Here is a 16981-nt window from a genome sequence, read left to right as displayed (position 1 = left end):
AGTCCTCATTTGATTGTACTGTTCGATAGTACTGTACTGTACTACATGCATCATTATAAAACGATAATTTAATAAACGGATATAATACAGTAATTAAGCCGGAAAAACATTGTCCCTGATTAACTTGCGCCTATAACACCATTTTCCCTAACTCGAAAACTCCGAAAGTCGAATTTTTTTTCGGTTCCCTTTGAGTTCGACTTATCGAGGTCCGACTGTACTATTTTTTTTCCTTTGTAATTTGCAGTTCATGTTAATTACCCTGATTTTCGTGTTTTAATAACATATGCATTCGATTTTCCACCGTGTGTAATTTGTCACAATCAAATGCATGGCAAATTAGTATTTGTGGTTAATGCTTTACTAATTTTAAGGCCAACAGAGGGTTAAGTATACCTGTCATCGGAACAGACGCTCTTACTTTTGGCACCATTTCGGAGACATAAGTGTAACGTGATGAATACAGTTGCTCTTATAGTGTGGATATACATTTTATTGTTAATACAACGATTACATTAATCTACCTTAGCAGCTGCGTAAGGGACCTCGACATATGTTTAGAAACATTTTAATAGATAACTTCATCATAATTAAAAAAAAATAATCTCTTTCGGGAAACTATTATCCAACGTTATAACTGGAGCGCGATGTTAGTAGTGTAAAGATTGCTCCATGCCACAAGTAATCACTATCAATCACTACCTATACTATTTTCTTGTTTAAACTTGTCAGCCAACAATATGTCTGCGCGGTTGGTTCACGGTACATCTGCGGCGGGGCGACTTGAGATCTTGTTTAACCAGGAATGGACTACAGTGTGTGACAGAGGATTTGGACAGGAAGAGGCGCAGGTAGCCTGCAGGATGCTAGGATTCAACAGGTAAACTGCTACTAAAACACAGGTGTTAACCTTCTGCATCTTTTACTTCCTTTTCTCTATTTTAGATCAAATGATGTTCTTGAATGTGTCAAACTCTAAAGCATTTTTTTTAATGCAACGAATTGGGACGACATTTTTGCGACTATAAATCTATATACTGGCGAAAACATTTCTGGGTGATATCTGTTAAATTCCACATCATTGTCTCTGATCCTTTCTAAAGATTCTTAGATTATGGTTCTGTATACCTTGGTTAGCGTGACCACTAGCTCCACCGCAGTGTTAATCTCCCCTTCACTGCAAACTTCAAACGACACGAATTGTCTCTCTTCGTAATCACAGTATCGAGTCCGAGCAAAAGTATTTCACCTCAAAACATACAAACTTCAATTCATACCTGCACAAATACATCATACATGGGATACTTACATTAAGTATTATCATAAACAATGATTTCCAAACAAGCATAAACACACAGACCCACACACACCTATCAAACAAACACACACACACACAAACACACTTTGTAAGTTTAATCCATAATGGACAAGAACAGAATCATTGTACTTCCATAAAATTAGAATTCAGCATTATATATACTTAAGCTTTGAAATTTGTATTTGTATTTTATATAAAAAATAAGTATAACCACGATCTTTCTGTGATTACATACAGTACTGGAGCAGCAGCTGTGAGTTCTGTTGTTTATGGAGCAGGGTCAGGCCACATTTTTCTCGATGAGCTGAACTGCAAAGGAACAGAAACTAATCTTGAAATCTGCTCTAACAGCATGTTTTATTTAAACTCTTGTAAGCATTCGAATGATGTTGGTATCGTCTGTGACATAGGTAAGAAACGTTATTTAACAGCATGTTTTATTGCAAATACTTGACTGCGTGAACACTTTTAATGTTAATTAAATATTATTTGAAGAACAGTAAAAAATACTATTTTCCTTTAACCCACCTTTGCTGTCGATACGACAAAAAAGGCGGATTAAAACAAAGAGACAAAACGAGGACAAGACCTGCTATCCATAATTTCTAGTTTATGATAGCGGGAGCGCTTGTGTAGGGCAGCGTGTACAGTTGACAGCGCTTGTTCCCTCCATCCCGCATCTCCTTCCTGCCCATGCTTGGTCGCGCGAGACGGACGACAACAGCGGGTGACGTAGTACCCAAACTGTCCGGTATAAATAGCGGGCAAAAATTAGTGCTCGAACCTGTTTTCCCGGGACGGTAACCGGTCCAACAATGTAAGACAGTAAAGCTTTGAGACTGAGCAAGTAAGAAGTACTATTTTGCCACAAGGCATCTGGTCAGCTGAAAAGTGCCAACGAATTCTAATGTGTCGTACGTGTGTCTTCATCGTGTGAATGATGTGAACGTGTATCACTAGCGCGAGTGAGATTTGTGTTGTCTGCGTAGTCGTGACACATTAGCAGCACAGAAGAATACATAGGAAGATCCGGAGGAATTGATAGAAGAGGTACTTTAATCTGAGCAAGTAAAGCAGGGTCATTTGTGATCTCTAAGGTCGGCTGAGTGCATGTGCATAGTGGATAGGAAAAAAAAAGAACACAGCGTGAGGTAAAGATTAGAAAACGCACCCGATTTACGAGAGCTAGAATTTTTAGCGGAAAATTCTCCTTGGGAACTTCGGTCCTCTTCTCTGGAAGACCAAAGAGGAAAGGACTGATTTAGCGCAGGTGTTGGCCTTTTAGCGAGGGTCAGTCCGGCTGCAATACTTAGAAAAATTATACCTAAATGACTTTCTAAGTGAGTATGCATGTTGAAGTATGTATTAAGTACATGATGTGGTAAAATTTCATATTAACCTGTACTTACTTTTAAAAAGACACAATAATAGTGAACACTAATATTTTTTTGTTGAACTATGCTCTGAATGGAACAAGTTTTATGTTACTAAGTGTAAACGTACTTACCTGTGGCAGAGCTACGTCTGACGGGCACTAGTCGCACCAGACAAGACCTGGGCCTTGTAGAAATGAAGACCGGGAGCACGTGGCAAGCTGTTTGCGTGTCTGACGTCACGACGGCGACAGTAGCGTGCAGACAACTCCGTCTACCCACGTGAGAAACACGCTTCTTTCCCTTTAAGTCCACAAAACTGATTAAAACGCTAATAAAGTTTCTACAAAGATTCTCCAATACAAGAGAGACGATGTAAAAAATAAATAATTAAACGCACCTTAAGTCAAATGAAAACTTTTTTTTTTCTCCTTAAGTCACCGTCTTTGCCCGTTGGGACAAAGAGCAATTGTATTGACATTTTTCTTTACCCGTTTGTTAAATTTTTTTAGAGGGGCAGCCGTTCACACAGGGGCATTGTTATATGAAGCTAGGAAAATCCCAGTCCTAGAGGTATCTTTTACCTGTGAGGGCCATGAGAACAATCTTTTCCATTGCGGCCAGAATGTAGACGGCTACAAGAGTGAGTGTGACGACAGTGACGTGGGAGTCTTTTGCACCGACAGTAAGAAATGAAATACTTCTGATGTTTTCTATTGATATACTTTACTTTCTCTGCTTAATATTTAGCCGTTCACTTTAAAAATACGGAGCAAACTCAGTTTTAGGATCTAATATCCTTTGCCCCTCCCCAGACTTCTCAAAGCATGTATTTCCATTAAAATAAAGTGTGTGTGTGTGTGTTTCCGGAACACTGAGAGATACGTCTTTTGTTAATCATATAAGGTCATGACAATCACACCCCGAACATGAAGATAATGGAAAAAAAATAATTTTAATTTTAAAATAGTATGTCCATATACGACGTCTAACAATCTTCCCGCCCTTCCAAAAAAAAAAAAGAGTAAAACTACATCAACTTTCTTTAAAGTCTAACACTTTATATTTGTGTTTTTATGAAACTACACAAGCTCTAAAGGCTATTTACGGGCCATTGTAAAGAACATCTGATTAGTATGTGTACAACATCTAATTATTTAAATCCTATTTTCTTTTCATTCTCCAGTCCCTTCTGTTTATATCGTGTCTGCAAATGATTCGTATCCGCTGATGGCTGGAAACAAATCAACTCTCAGGTGTTTGACCCCAAACAGTTACACAATAGCAGAAAAGCCCGTTTGGTCAGAAACAGCAGGTGGTCGTCCTGATGGAGATCTTCTTATCTTTGAACCTCTGACCAGGACACACAATATGAGACGAGTGACATGCAACTTAACGTCTGTCAAAAATATATCTGGTGATAGCCTCGTACTAAATGTTTATTGTGAGTACATTAAAAAGATACTTAATTACGAGAAAATAAACTTATACACTTATTTTACTTATATTTATTTGTTAAGGTCACTAGTTTAAAAAAGAACAGGTTCAATTATTTCCTTGCTAACATTTTTCTCGATTATAACGCCAATCAGTTCTTTAAACACTCATAAGATGTAACGTGCAGATATTGACAAACATCTTGTTCTCTCTGACTCCTATCAAACCAGATTTTGAATTAATAATGAATAAAGCTTGACATTAATAAAAAAAAAGGAGTGAATATTACTAGGAATATGAACGTGTAAAATTTGTTTATCGATTATAATATAACACAACAGCTAAGTGATTAGTAGAGGTTTTTTTTTTACTTTGGGTTTCCTAATTTTGCAGATGAGCCGGTCATCAGAATATCACCAATGAGTAATGTGAATACCACAAGGACTGAAAACCTAGTCCTCTATGAGATCACTCAGGGACAGGATGTCATATTTGTTTGTAAAGCTGACAGCAACCCACCTTCTGCTTCCATTACTTGGCGAGGAATAGTAAGCAGTGATACCGGGGAACTAAGTATTACAGCAGCAGACAACAGACACAGTGGTACCTACACCTGTACTGTGACTACTGAAACAGTTGATGGTGATGACCGTCTCCCACTGAAGTCATCTCACCGGTTGATTATAAATGTTAAAGGTTTTATTCATCATCTGTCACTATTATTAATGCTATTACATATTGAAAGGGAAAGTAAATATCAAATTAAAATCAAATGGAAGATGCTGATGTTCTAAATCATTCTTGTTCATAATTTCATGTTAAACAGCAGCTTACGTACACTGTGTAGATTAAGCACATTTTTTGTATATACAGTATAATATACAGTAATTGCTCATGATAAGCACAGCAGCTGCGAGTGAAGCGATCACCAAAATGAAATAATAGTAAGTCTCAATGCAAAAGCGCAAAAGTATCAATTTAGTAAGAATCTAAATAAAAGTTATAGCACTAAGGGGTTCAAAACTACGATGCTTTATGGAAGTCATTCTGTTGTGTGCTTACACTTTCTTTTAAAAAAAGACTCGTTCGCCGGATAGCAATTTTTAAGTAAGCCAAAATTTTGAACAGAAAAAATTAGACATCAGTGTCTATCATTTAAATTTAATATTTGTTCTTAGCCTTTCAGCCACTATCTTGCTTTTCACATCCATTTTTCAAACACAAACATCACAGCTTGACCACCAAAACTCGTAGAGCCAAGCGCAGCGCGTGTCGTGTCTACAGTGACTGATGTGATTTTCTTTCAATCATTTTGGATTGTCCCAACTTCCAGAAAGCAGTCAGATGTCAGAGGTAAGAAAATAAAACTAAACTAAAGACTTGTTCTGGAGACTGTGCATGAGGTGTAGAACAATTTGAAAGAAACTAGTAGCAGTTAGCGATTTTGTTGTAGCTCTTTACTTTTGTGTATCTTAATGAATGTTTCCACTTGTTGTCAACGCATTGAAGAATGTACAAAAGAGTTTAATAATGTTGTGCATAAAATAACACATATATGAACTAATAATATTGTTGTTTAAGCAGGTTTCGAAGTTTTTTGTGTTTAATTGGATCTGCGCATAATGTGTCTCATTGTATCTACAACAGTTTCCGCACCACACCTAGATTTCTCCAATAGGTAAGGACTGTCTACCAACCACACCATCAGCCTAAAGGCAAACGATTGGTCATATGAGGCCAAGAATCTGCTGTGTTAAGGAAAAGTCTTCAGTGGAGATGATATTTGCTTGGAGGAAAGATTTATTCTGCGGTATTTCTTCATTGAGGGGTTTGTGTTGCTGCGTATGTAAGTATGTTGTTCTTATTATTATTCGTGTAAATATTCATAAAGAAGACAAACATGTTTCGTGTCTTCTGTTTACCTAAAATCCAATGATTCCATAAACCGGTAGTGGTGAAATATTTCTCTGCATGAGTTAAGTCGTTGATGTAATGTCTTTTATCATTGACACATCAATAATAATGCCAATACTGTTCGCGAATTCAACTTTTTTTCTGAAACGTTAATCTTTCGTTGTTTTCTTTTTCTTTTTTTCTTGTTTTTTTCTTTTTTTAGCGTGCCATGCACATTTCGTGTTTGTTCTCCTGCCCAGTTTATTTTGTCATTTGCGGCTAACAGCAAAACAAAATTGACTACACAGCCTTTAATCTAAAATAAAAAGAAAGGAAGAGCAGAAACGTCCATCGCGATGGTCCATCCTCTAATCATCGTTGATAACCTTAGAAAAAAAGGTGAAAGTAATCATTAAACTACGATTATTTAAAACTGAGTTGTGCTGATAGTTAATTTATGCTTTAAGAGAAAGTACAACATTATTAAAAACATTAAATGTATAGGCTGACCGACTGTCTCCAAATGCGTTTTTAAAGTCATCTGCTCGTCTTTGTTTTAATTAGAAGACCAAATCAACAGCTTTCTTGTTTCGTCGGTATTGACACATTTACTGGTTTGCGAAGAAAAGAGAAATAATAATTATTTGATTTTCTGTTTGTTAAAAACAACAGTTTCCAATTTTGCAAATATACGTTTAAATGATTAGCGTGTAAAACATAATTGATCAGACCCGTTGAACATTTTAAAATTTTATTTGAACGCTGGGCTGTTAACTGAAGGCTTATCTCCCTTCAGCAGATGATAATGTGTTAACTCTTACAGGCTAATTTACTTTTTTAGACGATGGCTAATGAGATAAAGAACCAACCTACGAAATCTTACTAAGCTGTAAGATAATTACTCTTCTGTACTTCCTGCTGTCCTACTAATAGTAAGGTCTTAGTGTTCATTAGCATATGCTCTTTACATCAGACTGCATCTTCAATTAACACAAATGACCCTCCCCAACAACAAATCACTAACAATCTTTCCAAATCTGATCAGCCATCTTGCTAGCATTCTTTTGGAACAGTTCTTTTTACCTGTATTCGATGTTTTTATAACTCATATTCTACTCCGTCTCTGTGACACCCACCTGTCATATTTACAGTACACAGCTTAGCGTGTTATTTCCGAACATCGAGAAACAAACTTAAGACCTTATACTATTTTTTTTTCAAAATTAAACAACCAAAGATTAACATTAACTGACTCATGGACAGTATAAGGTACATTGCTTAAATTTTCTAGATTTCTAGGTGGTCGCAAGAAAAAAGTTGTACACAGTGATGGACAAGTAGCAAAAAAATCACTAAATTTTATCATACATAGAAAAATAAAAAGAAAGAAAATAAGGCATCATGTTAAAATACATAAAACACGAAGATTTATTTTTTAATTACATGCCGCGCTCTTTTGTAATATTAGAGCAGTGGTTCTCAAAGTATTTCGGACCGCGGACCACTTTACTTAAGTAAGAAATATGGCGGACCACCAAGGCCTAAAAATCAGTCTGTACTATGAATTTCAAATTTAAATTGCGGATTTGTTTCATTGCAATTCAAAACTAAAAGTCCTTATGTGACAGTAGTATAGTAATAAGTTGACATAAAACTACATGTATGTGTACCTCGTTATTTGTAAGAAAGGGATTGTAAAGGCAATATAAAACTGCTTAGAATGCGTAACGAGAGTAGGATAAACTTTGAATACTCTCGTCTATTTATTGTATGTTCTTGTGGAAAAAACGTGAATGTTTTGAGAGCAGAATGTTGTGTTTAATAAGAGAAATGACACGGACTCTTTTCTTGCTTCCACGAAGTCTCGTTTTCCGTCACGTGACACTATGACGTGTGGTTTCCATAGTGAGAACCATGCCTCGAGAATGTGCTGCACCCGATTGCCACGAAAAGATGGAAAAGATTCAAAATGTTCTTTTCATCAGTTTCAGAAACACAGAGCCTTACAAGCCTGACACACAGAGTGCGTCATACGAATAAACAGATGACGTCAAATCTTCGCAATGATACAGATACAGACACTTCCTGTCAGAGACTGACGTCACAACAAGACTCTGACATCACAAGAAGACTCGTCTGCTTGATCATCTCGGGAAGCTATCGTGCTTACTCGGCGGAAGGACACAAGGGTCGATTTCACTGGATTTTTCAATTTGTATAAACATCGGCGACTGACATAGTGCTAATAAGTGGTAATTAAGTGAGAAACGAATCCTTTATTTCTCATGCATTGCTCTCGTGCTCTGTAATTGTAACTAAATATATTTTTGAAACGTTTGACCGTCGCCACAGCCTTATCACAAGCCTTGAGTATCCCTTTAAACTGTTTTTTTACTATTATTATTATTTTCCCTTACTAACATTCATCGTTACTTTTCCTTTTCTTTGCGTGGGGTAGTCCCCGGTTCTCTTACCTGTTCGTGTGCGTGTAAGTGTATTTCTCCTGTATTTTAAAATGGCCATAGATCATTATTTGAGTTTGTGCTGTTGTTGGGTCAACTTTTTTTTCTACCCAATCTCCATTGTTAATAAAAAGGGGAAAAGCCCACATCGTTAAAGTCCTTCCTCTTTAAGATGTTATTTTTTTTAACATTGGAAAAAGTCAACATCAAGGCCTTCAGTAGTTGTATGGACCTTATATATATATATGCCTGTGTTGTACATGTATGTATCATGAAAAATAAAATGACAGAAATCATTAAAAATAAGAAAACACACAAACTATATAATGGATGTTTAAAAAAGTGAAGTAGTTGTGATATACACATAAAAATAGCCTAGCCCAGGATCTGCACACTGGACTAGACTGTGAAGCAACTTCTTTACCTCATAACACAAATCTTTCCTAGTAAATCTGACCTCAGAACCTTTGCATTCTTATTACAGTTCAGACCTCTAATCTATACTATTGAAAAAGCCAGCGTGTAGTGTATTCTCTGTAATGTCTTTATGCTCTCATCATATCTTTAGAAAAATGCCAGATAAGAAGAATTTGATGTATTATTTAATATAATGAGTTTCCTTATTTGTTGTTCTCAAGATAGTATATAAATAAAGGGGCAGGAGTGAAAGTGGAGGTTTGTTTTCATGTATATGTGAGAAGGAGAGGAAGAGAGGGGAGGAAGAAAACGTGTGAGTGCAGAAGATACACAAAAAGTGAGAGTAAGTATGGGAGAATGTTATTGTTATAGATTTAGGTAGTTGTGCACTTGTATTTAAGTGATTGTGCTGTGACACTGTAAGAAAAAAAAGAGTAAAAAAATTTAAACACATTAATAGCTTTGATGACGTTCAATATGTGAAATGTATTTTTTTTACACGTTATCAGAATGCCAGAAATAGTCTCATTTAAAGAATTATGTACTTATTCACTGCATTCACTTCTACAGAGACCGATACTCATTGAGAACTTCTCTTATCTCTTTTACTGAAAAAATTACAATATAACATCATAGTTAATGATTCCATATGTCAAAATGTCTCTAAAAATGTTTGGTATTGTAGTTTTATAAGTAGGGAGAGTGGGATCGAGGAAACCCCTCTTTTAAAAAAATCCCAAAGCCCAGCTTTGTGGACAGGTATCACATACATAGACTGTCCCGAGAAGAGATTTGAACCATAAGCCTTTCACTGCAATGGTTACACGCGAGTGATTTAGCTACTTGTCAGCGCGTGGAATGGCCATACACAAGGACCTCAGAAGCACGTGAGGAAGAGGGGGACGAGGAGTAAATTTTCTTTTGATTTAGAATTTTGTCAGAGAGTGGAATCTTTTTTTTTCTTTGGAGAGTATTTATGTGTTGTAAGCATATTAGACAGGGTTTCAGGAGGCAGTGACAATCTTCGCATTTCTGCAAATTTAACTGAGAGAATATTTTCCTCGCTACATTTTAGTCGATGACTAGCGCCACAACAGTATATCAAACTTCAAAACGCTGCATTAAATCTTCTTGACAGAGTTTACTGTTGCGTTTATTAACTTATAAAATGTATTAGTAAATGTAAAATACAACAAAGGCTTATGAAAAGAAAAATGAAAAAAACTGCTGTGTGTGTATTTATATTTACGCGTGTTCTGTTTATGTAGTTCCGTTAACCCATGACTCTGTAAATAGTCATCTGTCACTGGCTCCAGTCCACTTATTTATCTCAGTGGTTGTCTGTGTGTTTGTCTGTCCGACCGTTCATCCATATCTTTATTTCCAAAACACAAAGACACCTGCGTTACCATATACTCAAACATACTCATATGGAGGGATACACTGCATGTATTCATACAGACATCTAATTAGGAAGTCAAAACAATACTTTGTAGGCAATGATAATTTGTACTCTCTGGCGATATCATTCTTGGTCCTCCCTAAAAGTATAATAAAACTTACATCTACTGTGGTATAATTCAATGCAACAAAGTGACCTGGGCGAGCTCTTTAATTTTAGACTGTCAAAACACTTTTTTTAACTTATAACGTGTTCACAAGAAATATTTGTAAACATAAACTGACCCGCACAGTTAGACTATAATATAGACAGAAGTGAACAGAGCTTGCAAAATGATGTAATTAATAACTGTTTGTATTGTTGACATGATGAAATTTCACAAAGTCTTTGGTTTCAGGACATACTGTAGACAGGTTTAATTTACAGATGAGAAGGTTTGGCCAGACTAATCTCAGTAAACACAACTTTACAGAAACTCCACAGAAACACATTTTTAGTTACTATAGCGTCCCTCTTTCTTCTCTCTTTCCTCTTTTAGACGAACACGAACAAATACTGACAGACACAAAAGTACTTATATATAAAGCGCTCGGTAGTGCACACACATACACACGTTGATACTACGCACGCACGTATACATACACACAGACTGACAACGAGCCTCTACAGACCGGAAGAGCCAGAGATGAAGTTCGAGCAGATTTAACATCCATAAAGAGGAAGTGACCTTACCAGGCACCAGCCACCATGTTACACGGGGAATTGTCTGTACTGAGACCTCTCTTGTTAAAGTCACTTGAATAGTTGGTATTGCACTGATTTCCTTGAACCAGCCATGTACACCACAGAACAAAACTTTCGACTATAGTCGTTCTAGTCTTCATGGTTTACATCTTTCTTAGAGAAATTCTTTGAACACAAGTCTTCTGTAGTTAAACAAACAAACAAGAAGAAGAAGAACAAAAACAACGACAACTACAACAAGCCAGTGTCCTTTTATAAATCTTTCGCCTTTAATTTCAACATATGTAACATGAACCAGCCTTCCGTTTAACAACGCCGGCGCTTACCCTCGCTTGTGAGACTGTGAAACCCTTCGCTCACCGTTGGAGCCTTTTAAAATGGCGGTTGCTAAAGAAGTAGAGGATGTAATTTTGTTGATGAAAATATTTGACAGCGACGACGAAGTAATAGAATCAATCTATTGCAGCGCCAAACAATATACTTCTAGTGCCATTTATTTGTGAACTAAAGAGGAAAAGGTCCATGAGAATTAAAGATTGTGTGGAAAGAACTATGCGGTAGTCTGCTATTTCCTGTATGACCATGAGAAAATTAAAGGAATAGAAAAACAAAATAAAATTCAACGTCGGCCTTTCGCCTGGGAAAGTCTATTTAACCAATAAAGAGACATGGATTCTTTTAGACAAGCTCTGTGACGATTGCGATAGGTTATTATCTGTGAAAACACGAGGTGCCGAACACAAGTTATAAATAGTTTATTTCCAATTTTCCAGTTTTTTCGTCGTTCTCGTTATTTATACTATGTCTCTTTTTGTCATTTGAATGTCTTCCTTTTTATTTTCTGTTGTTTGTATGTTATTTTGGAAGAATTTTTTAAATTTCCGACGAACTATATAACCATCATTAAAAAATGCATGCAAAGAATGGCATTTGAGCAGCATGTCACATAAAAGTAGGGACTCTATAATGAAATGCAACATAACATGCCCTATAAATGAAAATTGTTGGTGGCAATGCTCTTAAAGGTTGTGAAGTTCATCTGAGTATTATTATCTGAGAAACCCTGCTTCTTACACAAAAAGAAAAATTAAGTTTGCAAAGGTATGTATATTAAGCGTAAAGAAAACACACACATATATATATTTAAAGAAACATGAAAGTAAAAAATTTTCAGTAATGCTGCCTTCTTATACTTTACTACTAGAATACTGCCTAATGTACTGTAAATGAACTTTTTTTTTAATCTGCAACATTTGTGCAACTTATTATGAAATGGTGGGATTTTATGCACACTGGCAGCAGAAGTCTGGTGTGATGGCTTTCGTTTATAGATTTTGCTAACAAATCATGCAGATATTATATCAGCATATTTGTTATTGGAAAGCCACATGGCTTGATTGAAGGTGGAGTATTATACATTTGAAAAGGTCCATTATCTTTGACATTAAAGAACCTTTCACGTGTAAATTAATAAAAATAAAATTAAAATAAAGCTTATCAGACAATCGTAATCTTTTGAAATAAACTGAGTAAAACATATTACTCCAAATAGACAACTGAGAGAAGGCAATGTAGGGATGACGATGGCGACGATGACGCTAATGATGAGGACGACCTTTACTATGGTCAGAAGGATAAATACAATGTAGAGTATTGTAGACTTATCCAATAAAAGATCCATTTAACATATTAGTATCATGTAGCATACAAGGCATAGCAGTCATTCGCTACATTAAAACTTATTTACAGCAGCGCACTTTTACGTCGCCGACAAAAAAATAAAACAGTAGTCAAGCGCCAGGAACTTAAGTACTCAGTCCTTTTTTCTTTTTGTAAAACAGTTTGAAACTGTTGCTGGTGGTTTCAGCATCTTTAAAACATACAAAACAACGGTTTAAAAAAGCAAACCCGCGGACATACACACCACGAATTTATTCCGGAAAAAACACTCTGCTTCATCTGTGTTCACATCTCTAGGTCTTTTCTAGTTGTCAAGTACTAATGGGTGTTGCCTTCCGAAAGCCAGCGACTATCTTGATAAAGGTCATAAGCATCTCCATTTTGCTGGGTTTTAATCTTCTCATTTTTATGCTCTGAATGAGAGTCCAAGTCAATCAGATTATAAAAGCTGTTCAGTACAGCTTAATATTTAAAAATGTGCAAAATATAATGGTTACAAATATTTAACTAAATTCTGCAATTATCTTTAATTTGATTTAGGCTTATTTAAACCATATGATCACACTTTCCTACTTTTATCAGTGAGCCCATTTCTGACTTTTTCGACCACAAAAAAGAAAATCTTTAAAAATTCTTTAACCTGTAAGAAAGCAATTTAAGCTAATTTAAGTACAGAATGACTGTAATAAGAGAATATCTGTGAGCTAAATAAGCAGCTAGGAACTGTGTAAAGATACACTATAATGAACCTACAATTACCTTTGTCCTAGTGCTAGTTATAGTCTTGAAAAAAAAAAATTGAGAATAAATATTTAGACCGTCTATTAGAGATGTTTCAATATCTTGCTTTTATCATAAAAAAGATGAGTGTCAAAGCTGAAAGGTCTAATTAACAGTCCTTAGTTTGATACAGCGTAAAGGAGGCTGCACCGAATCCCCACTTTCTTGTTAGTGTATCTACATCAGTTTTCACTTTTGCCTCCAGAAAACAGAAAACAGCTCATAAGCATTATCTGTCCTTATGACTCTTTATGGTACAGTTTACATTTGTAACTAGATGGTAAAAAAATAATTTCAAGATCAAAATGAGTTTATTCCACTGACCTCGACTGTTGACAGAACGACTGGACACATGCATTGCAATGAAAGGTCAATATTGTTGTTAACTAAGGTCAGCATCAAGGAGGGTTTTCAGCGGTCTTTAATCATAAATAATACTAAACACAACACTGTATTATACAGTTTATAACAGCTGTTGTTTTGTTTTCTCTACAGACTTTTTTTTTGTACGTGTTTTGGGAAGTTCTGACAGCTTTATCATCTTTGTCATCTTTATCGTCATTGCCATTTGTTTTATCTTACATTCTTCTTGTGATCTTGCCAACCTCGTCCTGGTTCTTGTCGTCGCTACCTTTCTGCAATTTCTTCATCTCTTCTTCATCGCCCTTTCCACTCCTGCGTGTGTGGAGTCTCAACCATTCTACGTTTCGTCCTTCCTTCATTTCTTCGTTCCCTCATCCTCGTCGTTCGGTCCTGCGTCGTGTAGGTAGCAAAGCAGTTCGGCTGTGGACCAGCAGAGGGTCCCGGCACACATCGGACAGACAATGTGATTGTGGTCTCTGGCTAAGCGAGTGGATGTGTCTCCGTGCCAACTGTCAGCGGTTTCGAGCGTGCATCCGGCGACTCTTGGGGTGATACACGACACTAAGTAGTAATAAGGGATGTACAACTTTGTAAACACTAACGTCTATCATAGTACGTTGTTGCATATTTGAGAAGTCTTTTGGTTTGTTAGGGGGTTTTTTTGTTGTTACTTAGAACATGTATGTGTCTCAGTACAATAAACTGTAACTACTTAGGTTTAAAGGCCAACTGACATCAAAATAAAATACGATAGAAAAAAAAAACGTTCGGAAAAAAATAAAGCAAAGACTAAACACTGTAATCTCCCATTGCGCAGACGGATTATGATTTTCCACTACTTTATACATAATTATTAAAACGCTTTTCATTAATGGAATTAGCTCAATTTAGTAAATGGTTGAAAATTCATGAGATGGAAGAAGCATTTTCCCGTGTCTCTGTGTGCAGCAGGGAGCTCGTGGGACGGCATCAGTAGAGTCAGTGACCTCGTCTCGTGCTGTAGCCTCACAGCCTTGACCCTAACGGGCGGAGTCCTGCACAACATCACTGTGAACTCATTTCACGCGCCGGGGGCTCCTTTTTTGTTATAAACAAGTTTTGCAGGACAGTTGTAATGGTAACTTTGCTAAAATTGTATAAATGAATTGCGCGTGTGTGATAAGCTCACAGCAGCCCATGTTTACGTATTTTTAATGAAAGGCTGCAAAGATATCCCTTCAAGGGAATGTGTGTGTTATCTGTTTTCGTCTGTAAATTTTGCACACCTTAATTATGATGTGCTATCTACCGTCTTGGCATCCGACCGAAGAAATCAGCAAAGCGTGATTTTGTAGCCTGATGCTGATGACGACGACGACGACGCATCATGATGATGATGATGATGATGATGATGATGATGATGATGATGATGATGATGATGATGACCAGATTTTTGGTCGGGAAGTCAAATAAGAATCCGATTTTACCATTTAAAAAAACCACTTAACTATTCTCAGTATAGAGTACCATATAAGGCGTGACTGCTGCTAAATGGCTGTTTACCACATCTGCAGCTTATCTACATCCGCTCACATTTATGTGGCCGTCGAAAAAAGAAAATAACCGGATTTGAACGCTAAGTACTCAAGTACTCAGCCATTCTATGTTCCTATATCAGTTTAAAACTGTTACGAGCAGTAAATACATTAATACATTTATAACTACATTTCTCTCACTCTCTCACCTCACGACTTCTTTATACACGCCAAAACACACTCACACACACAAAGAGTTACACTACGAATGTATGCCGGAGACAGACACTTCACAAAAATTGACTGCCAAGTCATCTACAAAAAGCTGACAGAACCCATTAGCGTTAGAAGTAGATACAGAAGTCAAGAATGGGTGCATACTGTCACTGATTCTGTTCTCATTAACCATTCTTTGTTACATGTGCTGTGTTACTCGGGTTAGTCGACGGGGCCTACAGTGGACTCTGTCTTAGAGGATCTAGATTCTAGAATATGCCGACGACATAGGACTATTATTTCATAGTCTCCAAGACATTTAAGGAAAAAAAACTTAGGTATTACTGCCATCATTGTGATGGTACTCAGAGACAACGCTCAAAAAAAGGGAGCCCTCGGGAACAATGAATAATAACCCTGTCACTATCAGTGGAAGATCACTAGTGGACTTATATGGGTTAGAGGAAAGACCACAGCCTACATCGAGAAAAAGCTGGAATTGTTCTTAAATTTTTGAAGTACATAATAAAAATCTTCTGGCGTCACACAATCTCAAAAAAAAGGAAAATGCACCTTGGTTAAAACAATCCAACTACTGCGCTGGCGATGGATAGGACAAGTGTGCCACACGCTCAGGGGTTAATCTGGCAGAAGAATTAGCTGGTAAAGAGGGAGGTCCTCACAAACCTAGAGGAAAATAGTCTAGAAGGATCTCAAGGGCAGAGGCTTCTCACTTAAGACAGCCCCCGGGGAGCAGCAGAAAATGAAGATCCCTTGTTGTCGCCTCACGTTCCTGACGGAAAAGAAAGTATTCAATGAATGAGTTTATAATGTATAAGAGTGACATCATTGTAATGTAAGCAAGTAAGATAAACGTTATAGTGGAGTAACTCTAGCTCTGCCCACTTTGATACTTATGCCCTCCGTATGTTTACCTGTTCTTAAGGTATACAGGAAATAAACTGTTGAAAGAGAAACAGTTACTGTGTTTGGGAATTGTACCTGATTAAGCGTTTCATTGATGTTTTCATTATTTGATTTCAGATTTCACATAGACAGTACAACTATAAGTTAATCGGCTGTTCATTTTTTACCCTTGAATACGGACCATTTTGTGGTTCTTTGTTTTGTCAAGAGAAAGGCTTCTCCATCAGAATTTTCTAATATATATAAATCCGATAGATTTCAAATATTGCTTAAGGACTAGCTTTAAAAAACAAATACCGGTCACCACAAAACATATATGGTATACAAAATACACAAGGTTTGCTTACACTAATACATTTGGCATCTCGCATACGCCAAACGAGGACAGAAGAGACTCAGTCATCCAATCAAAATTAGGCACGTTATCGTTAGCCAATGAGAAGGCTCACCGTTAG

General features: G+C 36.6%; 1 protein-coding gene across 5 annotated transcripts in view; it reads left to right on the top strand.

Moving 5' to 3' along the window:
* LOC112567797 (deleted in malignant brain tumors 1 protein-like) overlaps positions 1-7598 on the top strand; it is a 54646-nt gene extending 47048 nt beyond the window's left edge. For 4 of the 5 annotated variants that reach the window (XM_025244635.1, XM_025244634.1, XM_025244633.1 and 1 more), the window contains 6 exons: positions 733-880; positions 1556-1728; positions 2835-2973; positions 3204-3376; positions 3878-4135; positions 4522-7598. In XM_025244635.1, the coding sequence (XP_025100420.1) occupies positions 733-880; positions 1556-1728; positions 2835-2973; positions 3204-3376; positions 3878-4135; positions 4522-4922 (1292 nt within the window). In that variant the 3' untranslated portion in view covers positions 4923-7598. The remainder of the gene's footprint in view (positions 1-732; positions 881-1555; positions 1729-2834; positions 2974-3203; positions 3377-3877; positions 4136-4521) is intronic. The other variant, XR_003099884.1, reaches the window with a different exon arrangement.
* The last annotated feature ends 9383 nt before the right edge of the window (positions 7599-16981 follow it).

Source organism: Pomacea canaliculata, linkage group LG7 (genome assembly GCF_003073045.1).
Source record: "Pomacea canaliculata isolate SZHN2017 linkage group LG7, ASM307304v1, whole genome shotgun sequence".
Lineage (NCBI taxonomy): Eukaryota > Metazoa > Mollusca > Gastropoda > Architaenioglossa > Ampullariidae > Pomacea > Pomacea canaliculata.
Note: the sequence above shows the minus strand (reverse complement) of the source record. Positions and strands in the feature narration are given on the sequence as shown.